The 25,108-nt window shown below is 31.6% G+C and overlaps 1 protein-coding gene and 1 pseudogene across 1 annotated transcript; one reads left to right on the top strand and one right to left on the bottom strand.

Annotated features, from left to right (window-relative positions):
- Positions 1-998: 998 nt before the first annotated feature.
- On the bottom strand, positions 999-1,099 carry LOC143189399 (uncharacterized; annotated as a pseudogene).
- Positions 1,100-1,405: 306 nt separating this feature from the next.
- On the top strand, positions 1,406-20,294 carry LOC143206598 (uncharacterized). The gene is made up of 6 exons (XM_076419210.1): positions 1,406-1,575; positions 1,636-1,791; positions 5,529-5,737; positions 12,053-12,223; positions 12,362-12,563; positions 20,197-20,294. The coding sequence occupies exons 1-4, from the start codon at positions 1,524-1,526 to the stop codon at positions 12,164-12,166; spliced, it is 531 nt and encodes a 176-aa protein (XP_076275325.1). The 5' UTR covers positions 1,406-1,523; the 3' UTR covers positions 12,167-12,223; positions 12,362-12,563; positions 20,197-20,294.
- Positions 20,295-25,108: the final 4,814 nt, after the last annotated feature.

The raw sequence follows: 25,108 nt of genomic DNA, 5'->3' as shown, positions 1-25,108 counted from the left end.
GTCTCCAAGTAAGTAACCAGCTCTATGTACGTATATATGTATGCATGTGTTCTAGTGTATCTCGTTGTATCTACAATACTTCTCAGGACATTGTTCTGGAAAACTTGTATTGTATTTATATTAGTTTTAGCGGAACATTCTCATAATTGAATTTTGCGTGTCCATATAGATTTCAATACTTGCTTGTATACTAGCAATTTATTATGTATTCATATTAGTGATTTCCTTCCATGTTTTGCATAAATATTCATTGTGACCTACTTAGCGCTGTTGCTATGTAGAACGATAGCTTTACTTATTGTTATTGGTGCTTGTGCGGTCTCATTATACATATACTGCGCATGAAACAGATTTACTTTTCTTAATTTTAATTTTCCAAATTCGGGTTCAATTATATATATTGTCACTTGCCTGTTATACTTTTCATGTGCCTTCTTCGCAAGAATTGCGGTTGTACCTTGTTATTTGTGAAACAAGAAACGAATGGGATAAGGTCGGTATGGACACAAACATCCGCGATGAGAGGGGGAGATGAGGCTGCCGATTTAGCCGCACTGTCCACGCGCTCGTTTCCCGGTATACCAACGTGAGAAGAGATCCACTGAAAACTTGTTCTGATCCCATTCAGATAGAGGGTATGGATAATTGACAGTAAGTTGGTGACCAGGGGATGGTGGAACGATTAGCCATTTTTTGAAGAATTGTGTTGAGATGTACGATAAAGCTTTGAATGTCGCGAAAAGTTCAACGGGCAATACTAAATCCTGTTTAGGCAGCTTGAAACAGAATGCCCGCTTGTCCACAAATGCCCTGCCAAACCCGCAGATTTGGAGCCATCGGTATACATGTTCTTGCGGCCAGCGTTACTTAGACCCAATAAGCTATGGACAATGTTCTCTTTTATAAAATTGACATAATGATATGTTTATGAAGGGGGTACTAAAGGTCCAAGGGGGGAAATTGGGGTAATGGAGAAGGAGGGAATGCAACATGCCCATAAAAATGTGGAACGCTTTATGATTTTGGGTGTCATCCTTGCGTAGGGGCTATGCTAATCTCTTTATTGTTCTAATTTTAGTATATATATCGCCAAAGCTAGTACAGGAATATAAACTGATGAAATTATTGATTGTTTGAAATTTTTACGAATAAAGTCGTTTTGAAAAGCCTGAAGGAACCCCAAATTACTTTTCCCTATCTCATTATTTTATTACTATTGATGCTATATAGTACTAAGCATTTATTATCCCCTTAAAATCCAATAAGTCAAACTATATAATCAATTTATAAATTGACTGATTAAAAATCTTACAAATAAACCTTTGCGGTTACAAAAATGATATCGTATGGTTTTATGACTTCATTGCTTAATTATTGAATAACTGATAAAATTTACACTGTTAATAAAAAACTATAAATCATTTTATAGATTTAATGACATTATAAAAATGTTATAATTAAAAATGTATCATTATTGAACTTCAGACCGGGGCAGGTGTTAATACACAAGAGACAGCGAGGAAATGATAACACATTTAAGTAATTTTTTTATATACGTAATTAGTTTTTATACTGGTAGGTATTTTAATTTATTCTAACAACCATGCAAAGAAATATATTTTGGATACTTTTTAGTTTTGAACGGCAATGTCAATTGCCTTAGTTGCCACCAATGCAGTCCAGAGAGTGAAAATTGTGCAGAATTGACATCTGATACGTTGAATGCATGTTTCGGATTGGTGCTTCCAAATATGTCATTAGTGTGTTATTCGGCATTTCTAAATTATAATGGTAAGATAATATTCGCAAGTATATTGTTATTTTTGTATAAATTGATGATTCAAACCAATCTTATATCATGCATGAATCTTATCATAGAAGTATCACGTAATTGTAATTAAATTAGGTTCGGTATCGCTTTCTTAATATCAATGACTGTATTTACATTGTGCTTTAATTGTATCATAATTAATATATATATAAAAATATGAATTGGAAAAATATTAGAGGTTAACTTGCTTTTAGAGATTTCCTTGAATAATGAACCAATTAAAATCCCTTGAAAGATTCTCAATATCTTGATGCCTTGTCCATAGAATAACGACATATAAGAGGCGAAAAAGCGAGAAGGAAATTTTTTGATTTTAATACTATTTAACATTAATTTCAAACCGAATGTAATCCTTACACTAAAATAGTCACCCCACGATGTCGAATATACTGCCAAATATAGTTTATAACAAGAACAAACTCATTTTTAATACGGTGCGGATTTTGCTTTCTCATTTTAGCTTAGTTAAAAAGAGACAGAATACTGTGCGAACATGTAGTTGAATCTTTGTGTAAAATATGATTTGTGTTGGTATTGGTCAATACTGTTGACAAGGTTTACAAAATTATTCAAGACGTTAGTGATAATAATTACGAGTGACAAAGCGGCAAACCTTGTAGGCCAAAATTCTAAATGAATGCAGCAACATTGCGACCTGCTCGCGTCATATATTTCGATGACTTACATTGGCTACTTTATTGGATAGATTATATTATATCTAATCTAAAAGTTGAAAGCTGTTTTCTTATCTCAGTATTATAATTTTGAAAGTGAATATTCGAAAAGATTTATTATTTGTAACATTAAATAAAATTTTTCTATTTCTAAAACAACAGTTAATATGAAAATTAATCTAAAAGTTCCTTTTGAAATTCCAGAGACTTTTCTAATCCATCAAAAGAAGCAACACTTATTTAAGAAGCACTTTTCATTTAAATCTATAGCATTTGGCAAAAACCATTGCTAAGTTAGAGCAGAATCCTTTGGAACATAATGCAATTTTTATTTCACATTTAAATAAATAATTTGCCCATTAACATTGTAAAAATGTCGTTATAAAAACAAATTTCGATAAAGAATACAAATTTCAGACCAAAGTATAACCTAAAATTATAAATCGACGCCGAAACATGGTTACGAATATTCCTTTTTGACTACCCTTTCTATATTTCTATGTTCTGTGACTTTAATATACATGTATTCAGGATCGTGGGTGTATTTTTATATAATACTATGGTGAGTGTATGCTGTTTACGTTTTACACATTTACTGAAAATTTGTTTAAAAATGATGACAATTTTTATGTTGAAAATTGACCTAATTTAACAGAATTAGACTAGATTTTTTAGATAGATTATTTGTGCAAATGAAGGAAAAGTCACAGTTAAATTTTCAGTAATTACTATGAAAATACCAGCTAACAAAAATGTAAGATTTACACTTCATTAAAATTAAATTATTAGAAAAAACTTCCGATAAAATACTTACATCAATTTACTGTCGAAACAAAAAACTAAAATATTCTAAGAGTTAATTGTAATTGGCGTTGGGACCTATAGATTGAAAACAGTCGAAACAGTCGATAGTCAAAAAAATAGCGACTGAAAATAGTCATTACTATTTCCAGCCAAATGCGCGGTTCCATTGTTTTCTTTCGTGATGTCAGACAAAGATGTAAGAATTCTTATCTGTATAAATTGTGAAATAGGAAAGGACGAAGATAAATGCTTGTATAACATAGCATAATAAATATAAATAGTACAATACAACTTAAACTGAACCTAAAAACTAAAGATGTTCAATAACCATAACTACTAAATAAAATGTAAACATATACCAAATTGAAAAATCTAATCCAAGACGAACCAAAAATAATCGTACAATAACTACCAGACCGTTTTTAAATAAAAGTTGTATTTATTTTTGAACGGAAATATGTTTATGGTCATGTTCAACTTTTCTCTTGTGAGCCGATTTCTCGATCGTTAATTATTTGCCCAGATTTTGAAAAAACTCGTTCCGAGGGGACAGATGTTGCGGGTATAGAGGAATATTTTACATTTAACTGATATAATTCACGTAGTGTCATTTTATGGGCTGGTCAAAAATCCAATGGATTTTCTAAACGCCTAATAAATGGCATTTCCAAATACTGCTTAATCTGTAATGTTGCTGCAGTACTTGAAGTAATTTCTTCTTTCATTCTAGCCATTTTTTTTTTACCAAAATATCTTCAGATGTCAATACATTCTTTGGTCAGTAGTTGTGTCTTGAATTTGGAGTTGTGGAACTACATTTGAATTTTTTCAAGTTAGAATGGAATACACCTGTTTTGTGATAACTTTTTGTATTACCTCAGCATTATTTGCAATACCAAATCCTGCTTTTTTAAATCTAGGATCTAGAAATGTGAATTTCCCGCATATCGTATTCATTTCTAAAATTGCCAGTCGTTTATTGATGACATCTAATGGAAAATTTTGAAAATTTTTCCCCATTCACTTGTTAAAATCCTGGATTTGATGGAATGCTACAATCCTCTTATTAACGGTATAATTAAAGACATCATTGGGATATCTTTCACCAGATAACTCGGTGGTCATTATTTCAATGGGCTTTAAAAGTTGAACACATTCTGTTAAGATAGTCCATTCGACAACAAATAAAAACTGTGGTGCTAATCTTAATAGCTATCAAAATAAATAGTTGTTGAATATTAAAGTAGAGTTTTCATATCAGAAAATGTATTTATTACAAATATTTAATATACTTTCTTCACCTCTTCACCGTTAATATTTGTAAAAGAAATTTAACAACTGTTACTGCAAAAACTTCTTCAAATCTTTTGTAATCGATGCAATTTCTGAAACCTTTGGAACCTAATTTTAGTTTTCAAGATTTTAGGAAAAAAGTTTTGATAAACAAAAGGCTTGAACAAAAATCATGAAAGTTTATTAAAAAAGTATTATTACCTATTATATCAGTCCAAAGTACTACCTATTATGCTCAAAATGTATCTTACTATTTTTATTTACAATTTAATTTTTCTGGTCTTGAAAACTAGCTTTCAAAATGCTGCTATATTAATTTACAATATATATTAATTCACAAGCAAACAACGAAAAAACATAAAACCACATATATTACATATAAATCTATATAAGCATAAATTCGGTGCATTAATTTCAAGGTCGCGGCTAGGACGACACAGTAAAAGTCAGTCGAATGAACTAGTAGAACCGAAAATAGTAACTAAAAGTAAAGGACTGAAACAGTCGATAGTAAAAACAGTCGAGCCAAAAATAGCCAGTTAAACAGTCGATAGTAAAAAGTAGCCAATTACTAAACACTTGATAGTCGATTTCAGTCGATTGTTCCCAACACTAATTGTAATATTAAAACGCTGTCGGATTTAAAAATGTATAGTGGAAAATTCCATACACCTATCGTGGAAACAATGAATTCAAATCATGCAATTCATGTAAAAAATTAAATTGACAGCATCATTTGTTCGTTTGAAGCGATAGTATAAGTATGGGTAGTTGCCTAACACTGATATCTTTATTTAGCTTTAGGTACTTGTATATATTATATATACATTTTGGCACATTTAGTCTCTAAATAAACCAAAATATTTTCCAAAAATTTGCCAGATATTTTTAGCATATTAATATATAGGTGATGTTATAATTTTTAGGCGCTACCTCTCCAGGCACTGGATGGAATGAAGGGAACAAAATGGACTACAATAATTCTAAAACTGGAATTTACAGAGGCTGTGGTATAAAGCCAAATACTATGAATTATTGTAGTTGGTATAACACTTCACTTGATGCCTCGAATGTTTCTCTGGTTTCATGTCAATCCTGTGACAGTGATGCTTGTAATGACCATACATTTGATGACGTAGGTTCAATTATATCAAGCAGTTGTAATAACTTACTCATTACAGCTTTCTTATTATTTATAAATTTTATTGTCGTTGCGATATAAAGAAATAAGTAAACAGTTTACAAAAATTATCATTTTTCCTAGTATACATACATCGAAATTATAAGTAATAGGATTTCCAGTTATCCTTAACTCATGTCTTGTTTACTTTCTTAAATTAATTGATAAATCTACACAAAATGGATTTTCCATTTGCCAAATATATAAAATGTATATTTTAGTCATAATGTTTATTTGGTGGTGGATTCTCTTACTTTTCGCTGTATTGTACAGTGTAAATACCTACCTTGGGAAAAAAATCTTATTTTAATACAACTGTTGGCATGATTCTAAGCTGGTAGTTTTGTATTTCTATTAATTATGATTATTTGTTAATTAATGTAGAAAGATAGCACGAGAAAATATGAAAAAACTTATATAAGGTGTGAATCCAAGAATCAAAGATATATTTATGTTAAATAATATGATAAAATATTTTTAACAAAATAATTGAACCGACTTCAAGGAACTAATTAATAATTAAAAAATAATCAAACTTAGATTTTTAACACAAAAACATTTAAAAATAAATATGTGTGTAATAATCGTTGTAATAACTAAATAAAAATAAACGAAAACCTTATCTAACTTATCTACTAACGTCTTTTATATCCTACTATATACAGACAATTTAGCTTAATACTTACCTAAAACTATTTATCTGTTTACAATATTATTTTAACTACTACCAACTATTAATTTTGTCGGTACAAGCAACAAATTAGATTTATTTTGTTATATGGATATGTCTAGAATTTATTCATTGATAGTAACTGTATTGTGTGACTGTAACTGAAATAATAATTTTAAAGAGATTATTAAAACTTTTATAGAATTGGAATGAGTGGGTACTCCAGACACACTAATCATTAAATGTTGTAGAATACTGAAGAACATTAAGTAAACATAATATCAGTATAAGACTTGACAAGAAAGTTATTAAGTGCAGGTAATAACTCTAAAGAATGTCTAACACTAATATAATCTCGAGTTGGGGCTTCTGAGAATAGTATTGAAATCATTTGAAAAATTTTGTTGACCGGGCTATCAAAATATTAATTTTACATAGTCGGTAGTAACTACAACACAAAAAAGGGTTAAATTATATACATTTATTTTCTTAAGCTTTTAGCAGCTCTACGAAAGTAATATTTGGGTAAATAAAATGCACACATTTTAATTTTGAATGCAATACATTCAACTGTAATACTTCATCAAGTACCTTATAAAGTCTGTGTTTAGACATGTTATAACATATTAAGTTCTCTTTTAACTACTTGGACTAGCTCTTTGCTTAGTTTCCTTTACTTTACTTGACCTTAGTGACAACAATTGGGTATATAAGTAACTATTATTTAAATATTCTTCGAAACTTGTCCTGTTTGTTCAACAGAAATATACCAGCCTGTAAACTTGAAGTTACATTGTGGAAGCAAGTGAAATATATCAGTAATCCTTAGTCTGGTGAAATATAGGTTGAACTATTTAATGTACAAAAAACCAAATATTTAAGATTGATCTAACATTATCTAACCATTGATTGATTGATTTTGATCTAACAGTGATGGGATTTTATTAATACTTATGTAACGCTTGTATTTAGTTAGTGTTTTTCTTTGTATTTTCAAAATAATGTTCAGTAGTGAATAGCAGTGAATGTTCAATGAATTCAGTTAGAAGCCCATATTTCTCAGTTCGGTTGGCATTTGAATCTTGTCGAAATATGTGTTAACTTCATGCACACTTACGCGATTAAAAATTAAAATAAATTATAAAAATATTAAATATAAATTTTCATTTATTAATCATTAATATTAATTTAGATATTAAATATAATTTTCCATATTATTGGGTAACTGAAAAAAAGAACAAAACTCTACCTCGAATAAAAGGTCTACCTCGAATGTTATCAACCTTTAATTATGTTTGAAGTGTAATTAACTTAATATCAAGTTCCATGCCAACAATCTCATTTATTCATTCTCGCATATTTTGAGATTGTTAAGTTTGTATTGTTGTTATGTTGCTTTGAGATTGCTACACATATCTATGTTTTACATTACTTCCTTTGTCATAGCTTTTTACATTTGTTCAATCTGTATTGTTTGTTCTTGTCGCTCCATTATTTTTGTGTTAGCTCTTGCTCCATTATTTTACTTTTATTATTTTTAATTCCCGTTCTGTATGTATATTTTAGTCTATTTTTCACTATTTCACTATTTCCTACTGTTTTACTACTAATCTCTTTTTCTCACTTATTTTGGTTCTTTTATATTACTACTTCTTTGCCTTATATTCTTCATCATCTTCATCTTTATAACTGCTAATTTATTTCAGAGTTAAGGCACCACTTTCACTTTGTTCATATTGTAAGTTGGACTTGTTCATAATAACATATTTATCTTTATGGTTGTGGAGTTTAAATTAATATATAACAGCTTATCTGAGGTTAATATTGGCCGGTAATTATGATAACGTTGATCTACATAGATAATTTAATTCTTGGCTCAAATCCGTAACGAGATTTAGTTTCTTATGTTGCCTAACATAATCCAGTAAGTTTTCGCCAAATAAATTAGTCTTTACAAATAATTCAAAAAAAAACAACGAACATTTATCGTTAATGGTGCATTGTAATGATCCATACCAAACATAATTAATAAAATATTTGTATTTTGCGAGTCGATTTAGTTGTGCATTAGAAAAACAAATATATATTATTATATCGATAAAAATGAAATTAAACACATTAAAACATCGGATTCGTTGGGGATGGTATTTTGATGGTAAATCAATAATGCCTGTATTGTTAGCAGCTGATGATGAATCATTATCCTTATCGTGTCCGATTCGTCGAACCTATCTGTGCCATCCGATAATTATCCGATATTTTTCCTGAGACAGTCGTTCCATTATTATGCCTGCCGGGCACCTTCGCCAGAAAACGCGCGGTTTTTACAGTTGCCGACGTCCCCTCCCGACAGCCGTCACAACTCTCCCAAAACCAATGAAACAACTTTTGAGAAGCCCTGATAGCCAAAATTCTCACCGCCGCCGTAACAGAACACATGAAATCTCAAGAAGAAACCATGAAAATGAACTGCCACAGATGCCGAGATAACAACACCTAAACCCGTTCAACGGTTGGACGAAACTGAACCCAGATGATAGCTTTAAAGTGGTGTGAAAAAAGAAGATAGGTTTCATCACTCCACCTCAGCCAAGCCAACTGTCGAAGGCTGCCAATAAGGCGAGACTGGCAGCTGCTTACGAACCACTACCCAAGCCGATAATCAAACTGGTTATCCACTTCGATAACTAAATGCACCGTAAAACAAACCGGTCACCTAATACCATCACCTCAACAAGTCACCACCATACCAACCCAGCCGGCACAGGTCACTAGCCAGATTAGTAACCAAATTTTCACCTCAACATCAAACGCAGTGCCAACCAATTTGGCTACTGTTTTTCAAACTCGCTCAAAAGAAAAAATCCCCGCGTCGTTCAAAGAAAACGTTCATAAACACCTTAGAATCTCCAAAGTACAATCAATCGAAAGCACAAACACCCGACATAAAAACAAGGGCATTCTTGTTTTCGTCTCTGCAAGCGATGATTATTGTAAACTTACTATCATGTTCGAGAAAAGGAATTATCCTTACCTTTCTTTCTGTCTTCCGGAGGAGAGAGCATTCCGCGTAATCATGAGAATCACTCGTCACTGACGAGGTATGTGAACTTCTCTTCGATCAAGGCTTCCATCCCAAATTTGTGTAAAGGTGAAAATTAAAATTTGTGATAGAGCTACCCTCGCGAAAAACGACAAATCGTATATATGACCAAACCCACCCATCACCCCATCTCAATTTATCAAGGCCCAGCAAGAGTCCTCGAAGTCATAAACGACCCTTTTGAAGTTCCTCGACGAACTAGATCTGACCATTGTCCAGTCCTTTTCAAGCTTGGGAACTGAGCGATCATTCAAGTCCCATACAAAATATTCAAGAAAAGGATCGACTGGAAGAACTGCCAATCTCTTCTCCTGGACTCCGATCCAATCCCGAAAATTAACAATCTCATTAAAGCTAACTCGTTAAGCGGTTACAGGACATTTCGCAGTCACTGGCCAGAAAAAGTCGAGCTCCTCACAGAGACCTACGAGGCATAGATGAAATGCCTTCCTCCCACAGAAAATATCAAACCTAAAGACAACGACAGTGTCATCAACGAATCTCAAAATCCATTAAAAACCCAGTCCCCCTCCTTTACTTCTCAATCACATCGTGTTCCCAAAATCTTTGCAGACTATTATCGGTAAACTTCAAACAATTAATCTGCAATAATTAACTGCATCATAAGGCTGCAACATTTCCCGTCGTCCTGGAAACACGCGCATGTAGCGGTTATTCCCGGGAAAGGAGCAAAATCATTCCCATTTGATTACAGGCCCATAAGCCTTCTCAATGCCATTTCAAAGCTTGCCTAAAAGACAATACTCTACGCTTTCAACTCTTTCACAAAGGAGAACTACATCATTCCTGAGGAACAATTCGGATTTCGAGCTCACCATAGTTCGTCTATTAGGCCACCTGTCTGACCGCACACATCACGCTCTTGACCAATGTAAAGAGCTCGAATCAGACCTCCTGGACCTAACCCATTTTAATCACAAAATGCGTACGGTTAGGTCTCCCATATGCCCTAACGGCTTTCAGTCGAAAATCAATCAATGCTTTCGTACCTCAAGATTCCCTTCTGACCTCAGCCTTATTTAACCTCTTGACGTTGTGTTTTACGTTCACGACACTGCTATCTTCACGGTCTCCAGGCTCGAGGATTCCATTCAAGGACATTTAGCGGAACAGAAACAGCGCGATAATGCTGCCAAGTGGTTCAGATCTGTAGGTTAGAAATCAATTCCCTGAAAACCAGACCATCATTTTTCATAAGAAGCGTTACGCACTGGACGTTTCTCAACTCAAGAACGACACCACAATAATTCCATGGTTGGAGAACGTCACGTACTTGACGTACGTTTACACTTCGATAGCAAACCTGCTATCTCCTGTGATTTTTACTTCCAGCAGACTTCCCATATCCATAAAATGCTTTTTTTAGAGATGCTAATCCGGTCCGCACTTCTCTGTGGATGTAATGTCTTTCAAGTGACACTCAATCAGATAAAACGGCCTAAATTTTTCCAAAATAAGCTCTTTATGAGAATGCCCCAAAATATACGTGCAGCCCCAAAATTATTATTTTACTGACAAGAACGGACCCCCATTATTTCGTTTCTGTTCGAAGTAGATGTCATGATTATGAATTATCACTGGAAAGGGTTTTCCTGGTCTTGACCTTAAAATCTCTGTAAATGGCAAAATCTGTTATAGAATAATTTCAACGCTTTCACGCTCATCGATCATCGTTAATTGGGACAATAAGGTGAAGGAATTAATTTTATCTTAAATAGGTACTAATATCATTATATATTTTTTTATTTTTAAAATGTTTTTAGTATTATAAAGATAAGAAATCAAACCGTACAGGATTAAAATATGTCCACAAAAAGTCCATTTAAATAAACGGTATTAAAACTCCTAGATTAATCATTAATTTATTTGTAACAATTTTGAAGTTCTTCCCCATACAAAGTTGAGAGTAAATAAAAACAACAAACTTTACTATCCCATGCAAAACGCTACTGTCACTGGCATCAATAACATTTTCCTTTTTTTTACAAATATTTATAAGGCCATTAGGAAATATATTGTGTGACTGCAATGATAAAATATTGATTAAAAGTAACGGCCAATATTATTAAACCGCGATTGGAATATTAATGTATTTATATATATATTTCATAATTTACGCTATATTGATTTAACTTCATATTTTTATTTTATTTTTAATATAATTAAGCAAATAGGCATATATGTTTTATAGGTACATCGATTCGATAACATGAAACATTTACCAAAGATACAGTTGAAATATGTAATGTGTTTAATAAATGTAAGTGTAAATATGTAGTATATAAATATGTAGTGACTGTTAATAGTCAAGACTATTTATGTAAATATAAGTGAGTGTGTTTGGAAATAGTAGCATAACAAAGCTTACTTTCAAACTGTATTTCATATGTGTCGCAAATTAGAAACACTAGAACTAATTATTAAATTATATACAATAAGTAAATAAGTAAAACAACAAAATCTTAAACAATTGCAGATACTACCAGATGCTGATGCGGAAATTGATAGTCTCTGTCTTCACAGTTCAACAATGAAGCGAGCTATTATAATTCAAAAACTACAAAAGTTTTCTCATCAGAACAAAAATTAGTGAAAATGTTCAAAATAGCATTGGATCGAATGTCATTTGACAGACATAATATTGTTGGTGAGCACACGAGGAGGATATTGTTATTATATTGTTATTCCCGGACGTAGATGTAAGTGATACGAAGTCCACCGGGTAGTTTAGTCAAGAATAAATATTTCTCCAAACTTTTTTATTATTGTTAGTTTTTTTTTTGAGGTTATATTTTGGTGGGTGGTAAGGTACATAGAGTAATAGATATGCAACTCAATAGGGGAGTCTGGCGCAAAGTTTTGCTTTGCCCAACATCCAGAGGCATCCACAATGGGCCATTCAAGTGATTTGATTGGTTAATTTAAATCTCCATTATAGGCACCTGTAAGAAAATATTTTACTGTGAAGACATTTGATTGGCTTATTAGTAATATTTGACACGTGACAGCCTTGACGTCATGTTTAATTGACCAATGAAATTTAAATAAAAAAAACATTTTTTTTAAATAAATTTATTAAATTAAATTAAATTAAATATACACATAAATATAACATTTAAATATAAATATATATATATATATATATATATATATATATATATATATATCTATAAAATATAAATATTATATACATATATATAAGACCATATGCGAAAAACTTAATGCATTTCCTCACTTCCTGTGCATCCGGATTCACAACACTTCTAGACTCCTAGAACGGGAATGCATTTCAACTACCAACTTGTATATAGTAATAAAATAAAATAACATAGGGCACATTAGGGCACATTGAAAATAGCGTGCAAAATAAAGAAACCATAGAACAAAATGAACCAATCATATTCCGTCGCAGCTCTTAGCATAGGGAATAAAACAAGTAATATGTTAAAGATAGCGACATCTACATGTTGGACGTCGCGAAACATTTGGCCAAAATTTCCTATGAAGTTAAATCTCTATTTCTCTATGGTAAGCTATTCAAATTATTTTTTATTTCGTTGACTTTATTTCGGCTAATGTTAACTGAATTGTTATTCTTTCATCGTACGGTTCTTTAGAGTTACTAGTGATCACCTTGTGTTCGAAATTCGACCAGTCTATATTAAATTAATCAGATTTCTCTCAAAATAGGATAAAGGACGGAAGAATTTTAAAAGGATTGGTTACTAAAACTTGTTTTCACAGTATTTTCAATATATGATCGGAAATGTATTTGATATATAATAATAATTGAAATAATAAATGGCTGTATACTAAAATCTCTTAAAATATTTGCAAACTATCTCAAGAACTAATAGTCACTAACATTTCTTGTATTGCCTTTAATTAAATCTAATTTTCATTAACTCTGAATAATCAACAAAGTTTTAATAAGTATAAATTACTACGCCACTGAACATTACAACAAAGCGTCATAAGTAAGATATCATTTTCAGAACTATAACAACTTCAAAGTTCTTCTTCAAGCATCAAGTATAAGTATACATGATATTTGGTATATTTCTTTATAGCATTTATATAATAAACATAAATGTGAAATAATATATGAAGTAATACGTATTTGTGTATTAAAAAAGAAAATATATGAATAAATTTAAAAAAATATATGAAAAATAAATATTTTTTTTTACTTAATTTAGAAATGGATATTAAAGGAATGTATTTGCAATCATTAAATTAACTTCTGATTTTCCAAGACTTAGGTCTATTAAGTCAATAATCATAATAATTGATCCATATGTGAAAGAATAAAACGTTATATAGTCATATATATTATTGCATTAATCATTAAACAACATAATATTTATCAATACTTTTAAATGTTTACAAATGTACTGTTAATAATTCATAATTTCTTCTATTTGTCCTATGTGTTCCATGTATGCAAAATATGTATATAGTTTTAAAATCGGCATATTTGCATTACCTTGCTTATGTAGTCATATAGTCTTTATCTTTTGTTCATATTTATCACCTAAAATATATATTACAAAAACAATAATTACATCAGGCTTATTGAAATGATAATTTCTTTACCTAAATTTTGAATTAAAATTGCATTGTTGTTTGCTTATTTATTTCACTCTTCGATTTCTCCCTTGCAGATAGCTCACCTTTAGTTTGTTCTTTGCTTCCTGCTTTGTCTTATGACCTAAAAATGAAGAACTAAATCTACTGAACTATTTTATAACTGTTATTCAATATCTTGATGCACAAATTAACGTATTTATTGCCTGCAAAATCTTACCTGAAATCTTAACAACCCTTAGAATTACTTCTAGTACAATGATATACTATTGCTCCAGAACCATATCAATTAATAAGTCTTTAAGCAAAAATAATTTCTCTTTATACTTTTCTTCGCCAGACATGAAATTAGATCCATATTGTGATTTCGAAAATCTAAATATCTTATAGGTAAATAAAATAGACGATTCTTTTTGTTCTCGAATTTTGTTAATCCATTTTGGGATAAAATTTTCACACATGTCGGTTTTTTCTTACAGTCTTGTATATACCTCCCGATAAAGCGGGCACAATAATTTATTTTCGCTGTAAAAACTGTAAAATATAACTTTACGTGACCATTCTATTCTTAATAGTTTTTTTATCCAAACTTGCCATTCGTTTAATAATAATTTTATCACTCATTTTCGGTTTTAATATCGTTTTAAATATGAAAAGATTTACAAAGTTTTAAGGAACATTATTCTTTATTTTATTTTATAAGCTTAAAAAGCCTTTATCTCCAGTGAAAATCGATCCTAGTACGTTATTGTCGGCGAGCTAAACTCTTAGCCCGCACTGCTACCCACTTGGTTTGTTTATATATTTTGTGTCATCGATCTGACGGCTATTTCATTGACGGTGGTTTTATAGAAATATATTTATTTCTAGCGCATATTACACAAAAATATTAGGCTCAAATATTCTTCCTGGATATAAGCTTTAACTGTGCCAAATTCACGCCTCCAGGTCTCCGTCGTCTTCTCCGTGGGAGGCGAAATATTCGTTGAGCCGATTAATATATAGATTAATTACATTTTACAATTTTTGGATTAAATATTTAATAACGATCAGTTTAAAACGAGTTAAAACGAAAGTATAAAATATTACGAATCACTTATGTTTCGGGACGGGACGGAATTAATACACCACTTTTGGCCTTGGAACAAAAGAGAAACTTTATTTTGATCCCTGGTAATTTATACCCACTCGATACAAGTCACAGCGCCCTCTACTAACTTTTCTTCCTCCTTTCTATACTGGCAAGAGCCAGTACAAGAGTATCGAGACAAGTCATATATTTAACACTCCCCTTCAATTTAAATGTATTATCTAACTTAACCTAACTAAGATTGTAAACAAAGATTACAAAAGTACATTTAAATTGCCAGAACAAAATTATTACATTGTACATACAAATTTGTTCAAACTTAGAACTATTTTATTTCTACATCGCGAGAATTTTAACTTTAATTAATAATTTACTAAAATGAATCTACACAATTATGTGATAAACAAACGTAACAGTCAGTTTTCTACTTAAAAACAATTCTCTCTTTGAACAATCATAGAAATAGTCGCCACAACACTGTCCAATTTAATATCGATTTTATAGTTTGTTCTTGGAATGCCCAACATACACATGTATTTCTCTGCGAATGAATTTCTTCCATGCCTCCGGGATGCTTTTATCAAATAGTATGAATCCATTAAAACTTCCTAGTTGATTACCATACCAATCTTCATAACTTGCTCCTTCAAGTCCACTTCCGCCTTACATTAGTCCATGGTCTTCTGGTATCACTAAGGTATCATAACTAAATGGTCACCACTGCAGTCTTCTTAACTTGTTCCTTCAAGTCCACTTCTGCCTTACATTAGCCCATGGTCTTCTGGTATCACTGAGGTATCATAACTAATTGGTCACTACTATCTCCATTTTCTGCTTCTAATATTGTACTCAATCTTTGTTTTCTCCAGTTTTCTAACTTTATCACCTTCACTTATTATTTTCAACTCAAATCATTCACTGACATTATTCTGTTTTATGAGCTTTCTTCTGTTCGTTACCTATATATTCCAAATCAATTATTAATGGATGGTCACTTTTGTTTTTTCTTTTAACATTCTTCACAGTTCCTTTTGTTTTATTGTTATTTTCATCTAGACCATATTCATCAGAATCAAATCCTAATATGTTTGTTATTTCCATTACTATCAGAATCATTATCACTCCATTTCCAACTCTTGATTTCTTCTTCCGGTTGCAAAACTATATGCATCAGTTCACTCACAGATTCTTCTTTGGAATTTACTATGCTCGCCTTATATTAGTCTCTCTATATATTTTCTAAACGGTATATCTTTAATTATTTCTTCACTATTAGCCATATTGAAGTTGACTTCCATTGGCGTACCAAATTGATCTGCTTAGATGCGATCTTGTAACTACCAAAACTTATATGCCTTTTAATCTTCTATATAGTACCCTAGAATTCCTCAAGCAGTTAAATTATATGTTTTTGATTAATCTTTAATCTCTACTATCTTCTCTCTTTCCATTCCAATAAACTATTCTTCTTTATAAAGACTTTCCATTAAATTCACTATTTATTCTTACTGTCCTTTTAATAATGAGCCATCAAGAATATATCGAGATGAACATTATCTCATTTCGTGTTCCAACCTTTAGGTGAATTTCTCAATCCATACGATGCTCAATTTAATTTATAGTTTCTTGTTTCAGAATTAAATCCTCCGATTTCCTGTTATAAATATCTAGATCTATTTTTCCACTTATAATATGATCGAGCGTCAATTTGATTTTTCTTTCACTTTGGATCCAGTTGTGTTGAATTGATATTTATATCAAATTCTAATGTTTTCTAACTAAACGCTTCTTCATTTGGATTCAATAGGTTTTCATTCTACCTGTAATTCTGTTCAACCCCTTGTTCCTAGTTGCCAATACTTCTCTGGTCCTTGCAACTTAGACATGATTGACTTTCTAAACTCGTCTACATTACTAATTGCTACATTGATTACAATGTTTCTACCGATAATTAGGTTGGACCCCACGTTCCTAGTTTTCAATACTTCTCTGGTCCTTGCAACTTACACATGGTTGATTTTCTAAACTCTTCTCCATTACTAATTGGTACATTGATTACAATGTTTCTTTATCCTACCGATAATTATGTTGGACCTCATGTTACTCGTTTACTAATGTTTCCCTGATCGTCGCAAATTATACACGTGGTTGATTCTCTAAACGTGGATTACTTCATTACTAATTACTACATTGACTACAATGTTTTCTTCTATCCTACTGATAATTCTGTTGGATCCCACGTTACTAGTTTACTAGTGCTTCACTGATCCTTGTATCTTATAAACGGAATAAATCGAATTCTCTATTCAGTTGATCAAAAAGGTCATAATAATAAACTGGATCAAAATACCCTAAGACAGTCTCGGTGAAATACGAACTACGATATTTTCCCTCGAAGAGTTATTGCTTCCAGATGGGGCCACCAATGCGCATACATATTATTAATTCGAAATTTAATTTAACTATTTAACAATTTAAATTGATGCTCTATAGGATGTTCTATATATATATATATATATATATATATATATATATATATATATATATATATATATATATATATATAAGAATGCTCTCAGAGATTATTACTTGAATTCAAAGGACACCATCCAAGTCTCATAATAGGATTTTTTCTTGTGAATTAAAGTGAATAATCTAACAATACAGCAAAAAAGGTTGAATTAATTTGGCAGCGTTCTTTTTTTATTAAAAGGTGTGTTTAGTACATTTAGTGTATTATTTAGTATTACTTATATATTAACGTGTAACTTAAGCTATAATTTACACTAAAGGTATACCCTTTATACGAGTTCGTATAGTTTGGTTCTCTTCAATCTTCTGATTTCCTGCGCGTTGTCCAGTAGTTGTATTGTTGCGTTGTCTAATAGTTTTCACTTTAGTATAATTTAGTAATCTTCTTTCTTAAATCTTAGATAACTGCGCAAATCCATTTGATTCCCAGGTAATTCTTCTGTGGCTACGCAGCGATAGGCATTGGTAATCAATCGAAGAACCTTGTTTTGACAGCGTTGCTTGACTAGTTGATTTGAATATTTTGTGCAACCCCATATTTGCACCGCATAGGTCTAATTGACTTTATAATTGACTGATAAATCAATCTCTGATTTTAGATCAAGTTGAGAGTGTTTTCCGAATAACCAGTATAGTAGTTTTATTTTGATTCTAATATGTTTTGCTTTTTGTCTAACATGATGTTACCAATTTAATCTACCGTCAAGATGGATGCCAAGGTATTTAGCTGATTCTGATTGAGGAATCGGGCATCCATTGAGTGATATAATTAGGTTTTTATTATTTCGCCACAATGCAAAAGTAACATGAACAGATTTGGAGCTACTAAGTTGAATTTTCCAATCTTCAGTCCATTTGTAGATTTTGTTGACTTCTACTTTTTCTTCTGGCCTAGGCAGAGATTTGTCGTTTGCCATAGTAATTGTGTCGTCAGCAGAGGTTCCAAATAGTGTTTCTTTTGTTCTTAGGATGTCAGCAGTGTAGAGTAGATACAAGCGAGGTCCTAAGACGCTGCCTTGTGAAACTCCAGCCGAAATAGTTTTAAATGTCGAGAACGTCGTTTCGCGCGAGACTCTAAATTTTCTTCCGAAAAGATATGACTCCAGTAGTTGGCAATAGTTACGCGGTAATAATTTGCTCATCTTACATATTATACGCAAATGCCAAACGCGATCAAAAGCTCGTGAGACATTCAGGAATATTGCAGGGCAGTATTATTCAGCGTTCTTAGCCAGTCTTTAGTTTAACTGGCAGCTTTGTATGCCATATTTGAAACTTTTTGAAATATATCCCAAAGTGAAGCGGAGAAAATGTCTTGTAACATTTAAGTTTTTATTTAAATAGTTTACCAGCATGGTATCTATATTTTCACTATAGCTCCGTGCTTATTACGAAATAAAAATTTAATAATATTTCTATTAATTAAATATTGTATTAAGATTCCTGATGTTAAGTTTCTCAAACAATTTGGGACTTATAATAGAATAATAATTTTTGTACCGATATGATGTAAACTTGTTTGTTTTCTTTTTGGTTTGGGAATTACAAAATAATACAATGATAAATAAATTCATAGAACTCAATATTTTCTATCGACAGCTTAAAAACAACATTATCTGATGTTAAGATTAGTATTAAGCAATATGTTTTCAAGACTAAACGATAACGATTTTAAATAAACATACTAAGGAACATTTATAAACCATATTAGAAGCAATTAAAGATAATGTAAAACAAATATGTGCGATAATTATATTATTTTCAGATATATATTAGGATAATTTTTTTTTACGAACATCAAAGAACAGCTAACACATCGTTCAATAAATTCCAAGTTTGATATATAGATGGCGCCACTTGCTAAAATTATATTATATGTATATTATGGATGTAGTTTTGATTGCTTAAATGTCACTACTAGTTGGAAGGAAGTGGCATGGCAACAGAAAGTACTGGTTGATTTGTTATGTGATGACTATTGACAGGAAAATTAGGTTAAGAGCTTTCATATCATAGCCTCTAATAGGACCCATTCTCGCTCATTACCAATCGTAGATTATATACAATCCCTATACTTAACCCAGTTTTATATATTCATTAAGTTGTGGAAATGTTATATATGTTAAATATATGACTTGTCTCGATACAAGAGCCAGTATAGAAAGGAGGAAGAAAAGTTAGTAGAGGGCGCTGGGACTTGTGTCGAGTGGGTATAAATTACCAGGGATGAAAATAAAGTTTTTCTATTGTTCCAAGACCATAAGTGGTGTATTAATTCCGTCCCGTCCCGAATAATAAATGATTCGTAATAGGTTATGGGCCCAGAATTCTCGGTGTAAATGAGAAGTAGTAGGGTGACGACGGAGAGTGCAAGGGAATGGAGATTAGGAAAAGTGTTTGGTTCGGTATAGTATATATATATATATATATATATATATATATATATATATATATATATATATATATATATATATATATATATATTTATATATATATATATATATATATAGTTATATATACACGAAGGAAAGTGGAAGTAATAAGATGGCTGTATGCAACAGACGGAAATTAATTTCGGAGCACTAGAGAACTCAAAGATCAATGACCATCAGAAGGAACACCAGAAAACTAGAAAAATGTGATCTTGGGTTATAAGTAGGATAGCAGAAAACATTGTAGTCAATGTAGTATATAGTGGTGCAGTGGTTAAGAGTTTGGAAGGTCAACCACGTGTATAATATACAAGGGTCAGTGAAGCACTAGTAAACTAGTAACGTGAGATCCAACAGAACTATCAGAAGGTTAGAAGGAAACATTGTAGTCGATGTAGTAAATAGTGGTGCAGTGGTTAAGAGTTCGGAAGGTCAACCACGTGTATAATATACAAGAATCAGTAAAGCACTAGTAAACTAGTAATATGAGATCCAACAGAATTATAAGTAGGATAGAAGAAAACATTGTAGTCGATGTAGTAAATAGTGGTGCAGTGGTTAAGAGTTCGGAAGGTCAACCACGTGTATAATATACAAGAATCAGTGAAGCACTAGTATACTAGTAACGTGAGATCCAACAGAACTATCAGAAGGATAGAAAGAAACATTGTAGTCGATGTAGTAAATAGTGGTGCAGTGGTTAAGAGTTCGGAAGGTCAACCACGTGTATAATATACAAGAATCAGTAAAGCACTAGTAAACTAGTAATATGAGATCCAACAGAATTATAAGTAGGTTAGAAGAAAACATTGTAATCGATGTAGTAAATAGTGGTGCAGTGGTTAAGAGTTCGGAAGGTCAACCACGTGTATAATATACAAGAATCAGTAAAGCACTAGTAAACTAGTAATATGAGATCCAACAGAATTATCAGAAGGATAGAAGGAAACATTGTAGTCGATGTAGTAAATAGTGGTGCAGTGGTTAAGAGTTCGGAAGGTCAACCACGTGTATAATATACAAGAATCAGTGAAGCACTAGTAAACTAGTAACGTGGGATCCAACAGAATTATCAGAAGGATTGAAGGAAACATTGTAGTCGATGTAGTAAATAGTGGTGCAGTGGTTAAGAGTTTGAAAGTTCAACCACGTGTATAATATACAAGAATCAGTGAAGCACTAGTATACTAGTAACGTGAGATCCAACAGAACTATCAGAAGGATAGAAAGAAACATTGTAGTCGATGTAGTAAATAGTGGTGCAGTGGTTAAGAGTTCGGAAGGTCAACCACGTGTATAATATACAAGAATCAGTAAAGCACTAGTAAACTAGTAATATGAGATCCAACAGAATTATAAGTAGGTTAGAAGAAAACATTGTAATCGATGTAGTAAATAGTGGTGCAGTGGTTAAGAGTTCGGAAGGTCAACCACGTGTATAATATACAAGAATCAGTGAAGCACTAGTAAACTAGTAACGTGGGATCCAACAGAATTATCAGTAGGATAGAAAGAAACATTGTAGTCAATGTAGTAATTAGTAATGAAGTAATCCACGTTTAGAAAATCAACCACGTGTATAATTTACAACGGTCAGGGAAATACTAGTAAATGAGTAACAGGGGGTCCAACCTAATTATCGGTAGGATAAAGAAAACATTGTAATCAATGTACCAATTAGTAATGGAGAAGAGTTTAGAAAATCAACCATGTGTAAGTTGCAAGGACCAGAGAAGTATTGAAAACTAGGAACATGGCGTCCAACCTAATTATCGGTAGGATAAAGAAACATTGTATTCAATGTAGCAATTAGGAATGTAGACGAGTTTAGAAAGTCAACCATGTGTAAGTTGCAAGAACCAGAGAAGTATTGGAAACTAGGAACAAGGGGTTGAATAGAATTACAGATAGAATGAAAACCTATTGAACCCAAATGAAGAAGCGTGTAGTTAGAAAACATTAGAATTTGATATAAATATCAATTGAACACAACTGGATCCAAAGTGAAAGAAAAATCAAATTGATGCTCGATCATATTATAAATGGAAAAATAGATCTAGATATTTATAACAGGAAATTGGAGGATTTAATTCTGAAACAAGAAACGTATAAATTAAATTGAGCATCGTATGAATTGAGAAATTCATCTAAAGAAGGACAGTAAGAATAAATAGTGAATTTAATGGAAAGTCTTTATGAAGAAAAACAGTTTATTGGAATGGAAAAAGTGGATATTATCACACAAATTGAAATTAATATTAACACCAGCAAAAGTGGAAAATAATTTACTTATAATTTAAAGGGTAATATATAGAAGATTAAAAGGCATATAAGTTTTGTTAGTTACAAGATCGCATCTAAGCAGATCAATTTGGTAAGCCAATGGAAGTAAACTTCAATATGGATAATAGTGAAGAAATAATTAAAGATATACCGTTTAGAAAATATATAGAGAGACTAATATAAGGCGAGCATAGTAAATTCCAAAGAAGAATCTGTGAGTGAACTGATGCATATAGTTTTGCAACCGGAAGAAGAAATCAAGAGTTGGAAATGGAGTGATAATGATTCTGATAGTAATGGAAATAACAAACATATTAGGATTTGATTCTGATGAATATGGTCTAGATGAAAATAACAATAAAACAAAAGGAACTGTGAAGAATGTTAAAAGAAAAAACAAAAGTGACCATCCATTAATAATTGATTTGGAATATATAGATGAACCGTTTATAAAATATATAGAGAGACCAGTATAAGAAGAATCTACAAGACACCCATAGTTGAAGATGATATGTTTTCAATGCAACAAGTCAATCATAAGAGAACGTTAAATAAAGTAATGGATTACGAACCTGACTATTTAGCTTTATTCGAAGACGAAGAAGAAAGTCCTAAGCAAAATTACTTAAGATATGATAAAGACGAGCAGTACTTAGACAGTTCTCTGTTATATTGAAAAGATTCTGATTTCGAGTTGGAAATGGAGTGATAATGATTGTGATAGTAATGGAAATAACAAACATATTAGGATTTCATAATGATGAATCTGGTCTAGATGACAAGAAGAATAAAACAAAGGGAACTGTGGAGAATGTTAAAAGAAAAGAAAAAACAAAAGTGAACACCCATTAATAATTGATTTGGAATATAGAGATAAAGAACAGAAGAAAGCTCATAAAGCAGAATGATGTTAGTGAATGATTGAGTTGAAGGTAATAAGTGAAAGTAGTAAGTTAGAAAACTGGAGAAAACAAAATTCAGTACAATATTAGAAGCAGACTGCAGTGGTGAAAAATTAGTTACGATACCTCAGTGATACCAGAAGACCATGGACTAATGTAAGGCGGAAGTGGACTTGAAGGAACAAGTTAAGCAGACTGCAGTGGTGAACAATTAGTTATGATACCTCAGTGATGCCAGAAGACCATGGACTAATGTAAGGCGGAAGTGGACTTGAAGGAGCAAGTTACGAAGACTGGTATGGTAATCAACTAGGAAGTTTTAAGGGATTCATGCCGTTTGACAAAAACAACCCAGAAGCATAGAAGAAATTTATTCGAAGAGAAATACATGTGTATGTTTGGCAGCCCAAGAACAAACTATATAATCGATATTAAATTGGACAGTGTTTTGGCGACTATTTCTGTGATTGTTCAAAGTTTTTATGATTGTTCAAAGAGAGAATTGTTTTTAAGTAGAAAACTGACTGTTACGTTTGTTTTTCACATAATTGTATAGATTCATCTGATTAAATTATTAGTTAAAGTTAAAATTCTCCCAATGTAGAAATAGAATAGTTCTAAGTTCGAAAATTTATATGTACAATGTAATAGTTTTGTTCTGGCAATTTAAATGTACTTTTGTAATCTTTGTTTACAGTCTTAATTAGGTTAAGTTATATAGTACATTTAAATTGAAGGGGAGTGTTAAATATATAACTTGTCTCGATACAAGAGCCAGTATAGAAAGGAGGAAGAAAAGTTAGTAGAGGGCGCTGGGACTTGTTCCAAGGCCATAGTTGGTGTATTAATTCCGTCTCGTCCCGAATAATAAATGATTCGTAATAATATAAACAGAAAAAATATTGAAATATTTAAAAGTAAAAATGGACCCGTTTATATAAAAACTTGCCGTAAACATTTACGACCTCATGGCCTTGTTCAGCTACCTCGATGGTTGTTAAAGTCCATCCCGAAACGTAATCCTTTTAATACGAATTTAAATATTCTCTCGGATTTTGGCCTGAATGTATCACCAGGTACTGGGCGTTTCTTTCATCTAGTTCTCTCGCTAGAACTTTAAAGTGTTCCGTTTCGAACAATTGGATTTTTAATGTTTCATAGCTCACTGTTTTAATTGTGTAGTTCGTAGTAATGGTTTTCAATAGGTCATGGATGTTTTTTATTATTCCTACCTTATAAAGTGTTATTGGTGGTGGTTTGGAAACGACTTTTTCAGGGCTTTGTTGTATATTCTCTTCAATTTTTTCCGATTGGCCCCTAAAGCTGTTTTTTGTTTCTATTGGTTTCTGTAACCAATAGACACTGATTCTTATTTGTTTTTTCGCGATTTCTTCTTCTGGGCCTCTCAATCGTTTGTGGCGATTGCGTTATTGCTGATTGTTCTAATGTTGTACCATAGTGTGCATATGATTGGGTTGAATCGCTATTGTTTGCTATTTTTAGATTTTAATATTTTATTTTATTTTCTTCCAAAGGATAAAAGATACATTGTTTATTTCACGCACTTCATTTTTCATTCACGTATGAATGAAAAATTTGCACTGGTTTTTGACCAAAAATACTATAAATGAATTTTAAAGGGACTGTAATAAAATAAGGAAAATAATTTAAAGCACCAATAAAAATCTGATGTAGTCTTTTTTTCT

The sequence above is a fragment of the Rhynchophorus ferrugineus genome, unplaced genomic scaffold, assembly GCF_030347505.1.
Source record: "Rhynchophorus ferrugineus isolate W39M unplaced genomic scaffold, kcgeb_rfMv2 rfM1, whole genome shotgun sequence".
Lineage (NCBI taxonomy): Eukaryota > Metazoa > Arthropoda > Insecta > Coleoptera > Curculionidae > Rhynchophorus > Rhynchophorus ferrugineus.
The sequence above is the reverse complement of the archived record's forward strand: the minus strand, read 5'-3'. Positions and strand labels throughout refer to the sequence as shown.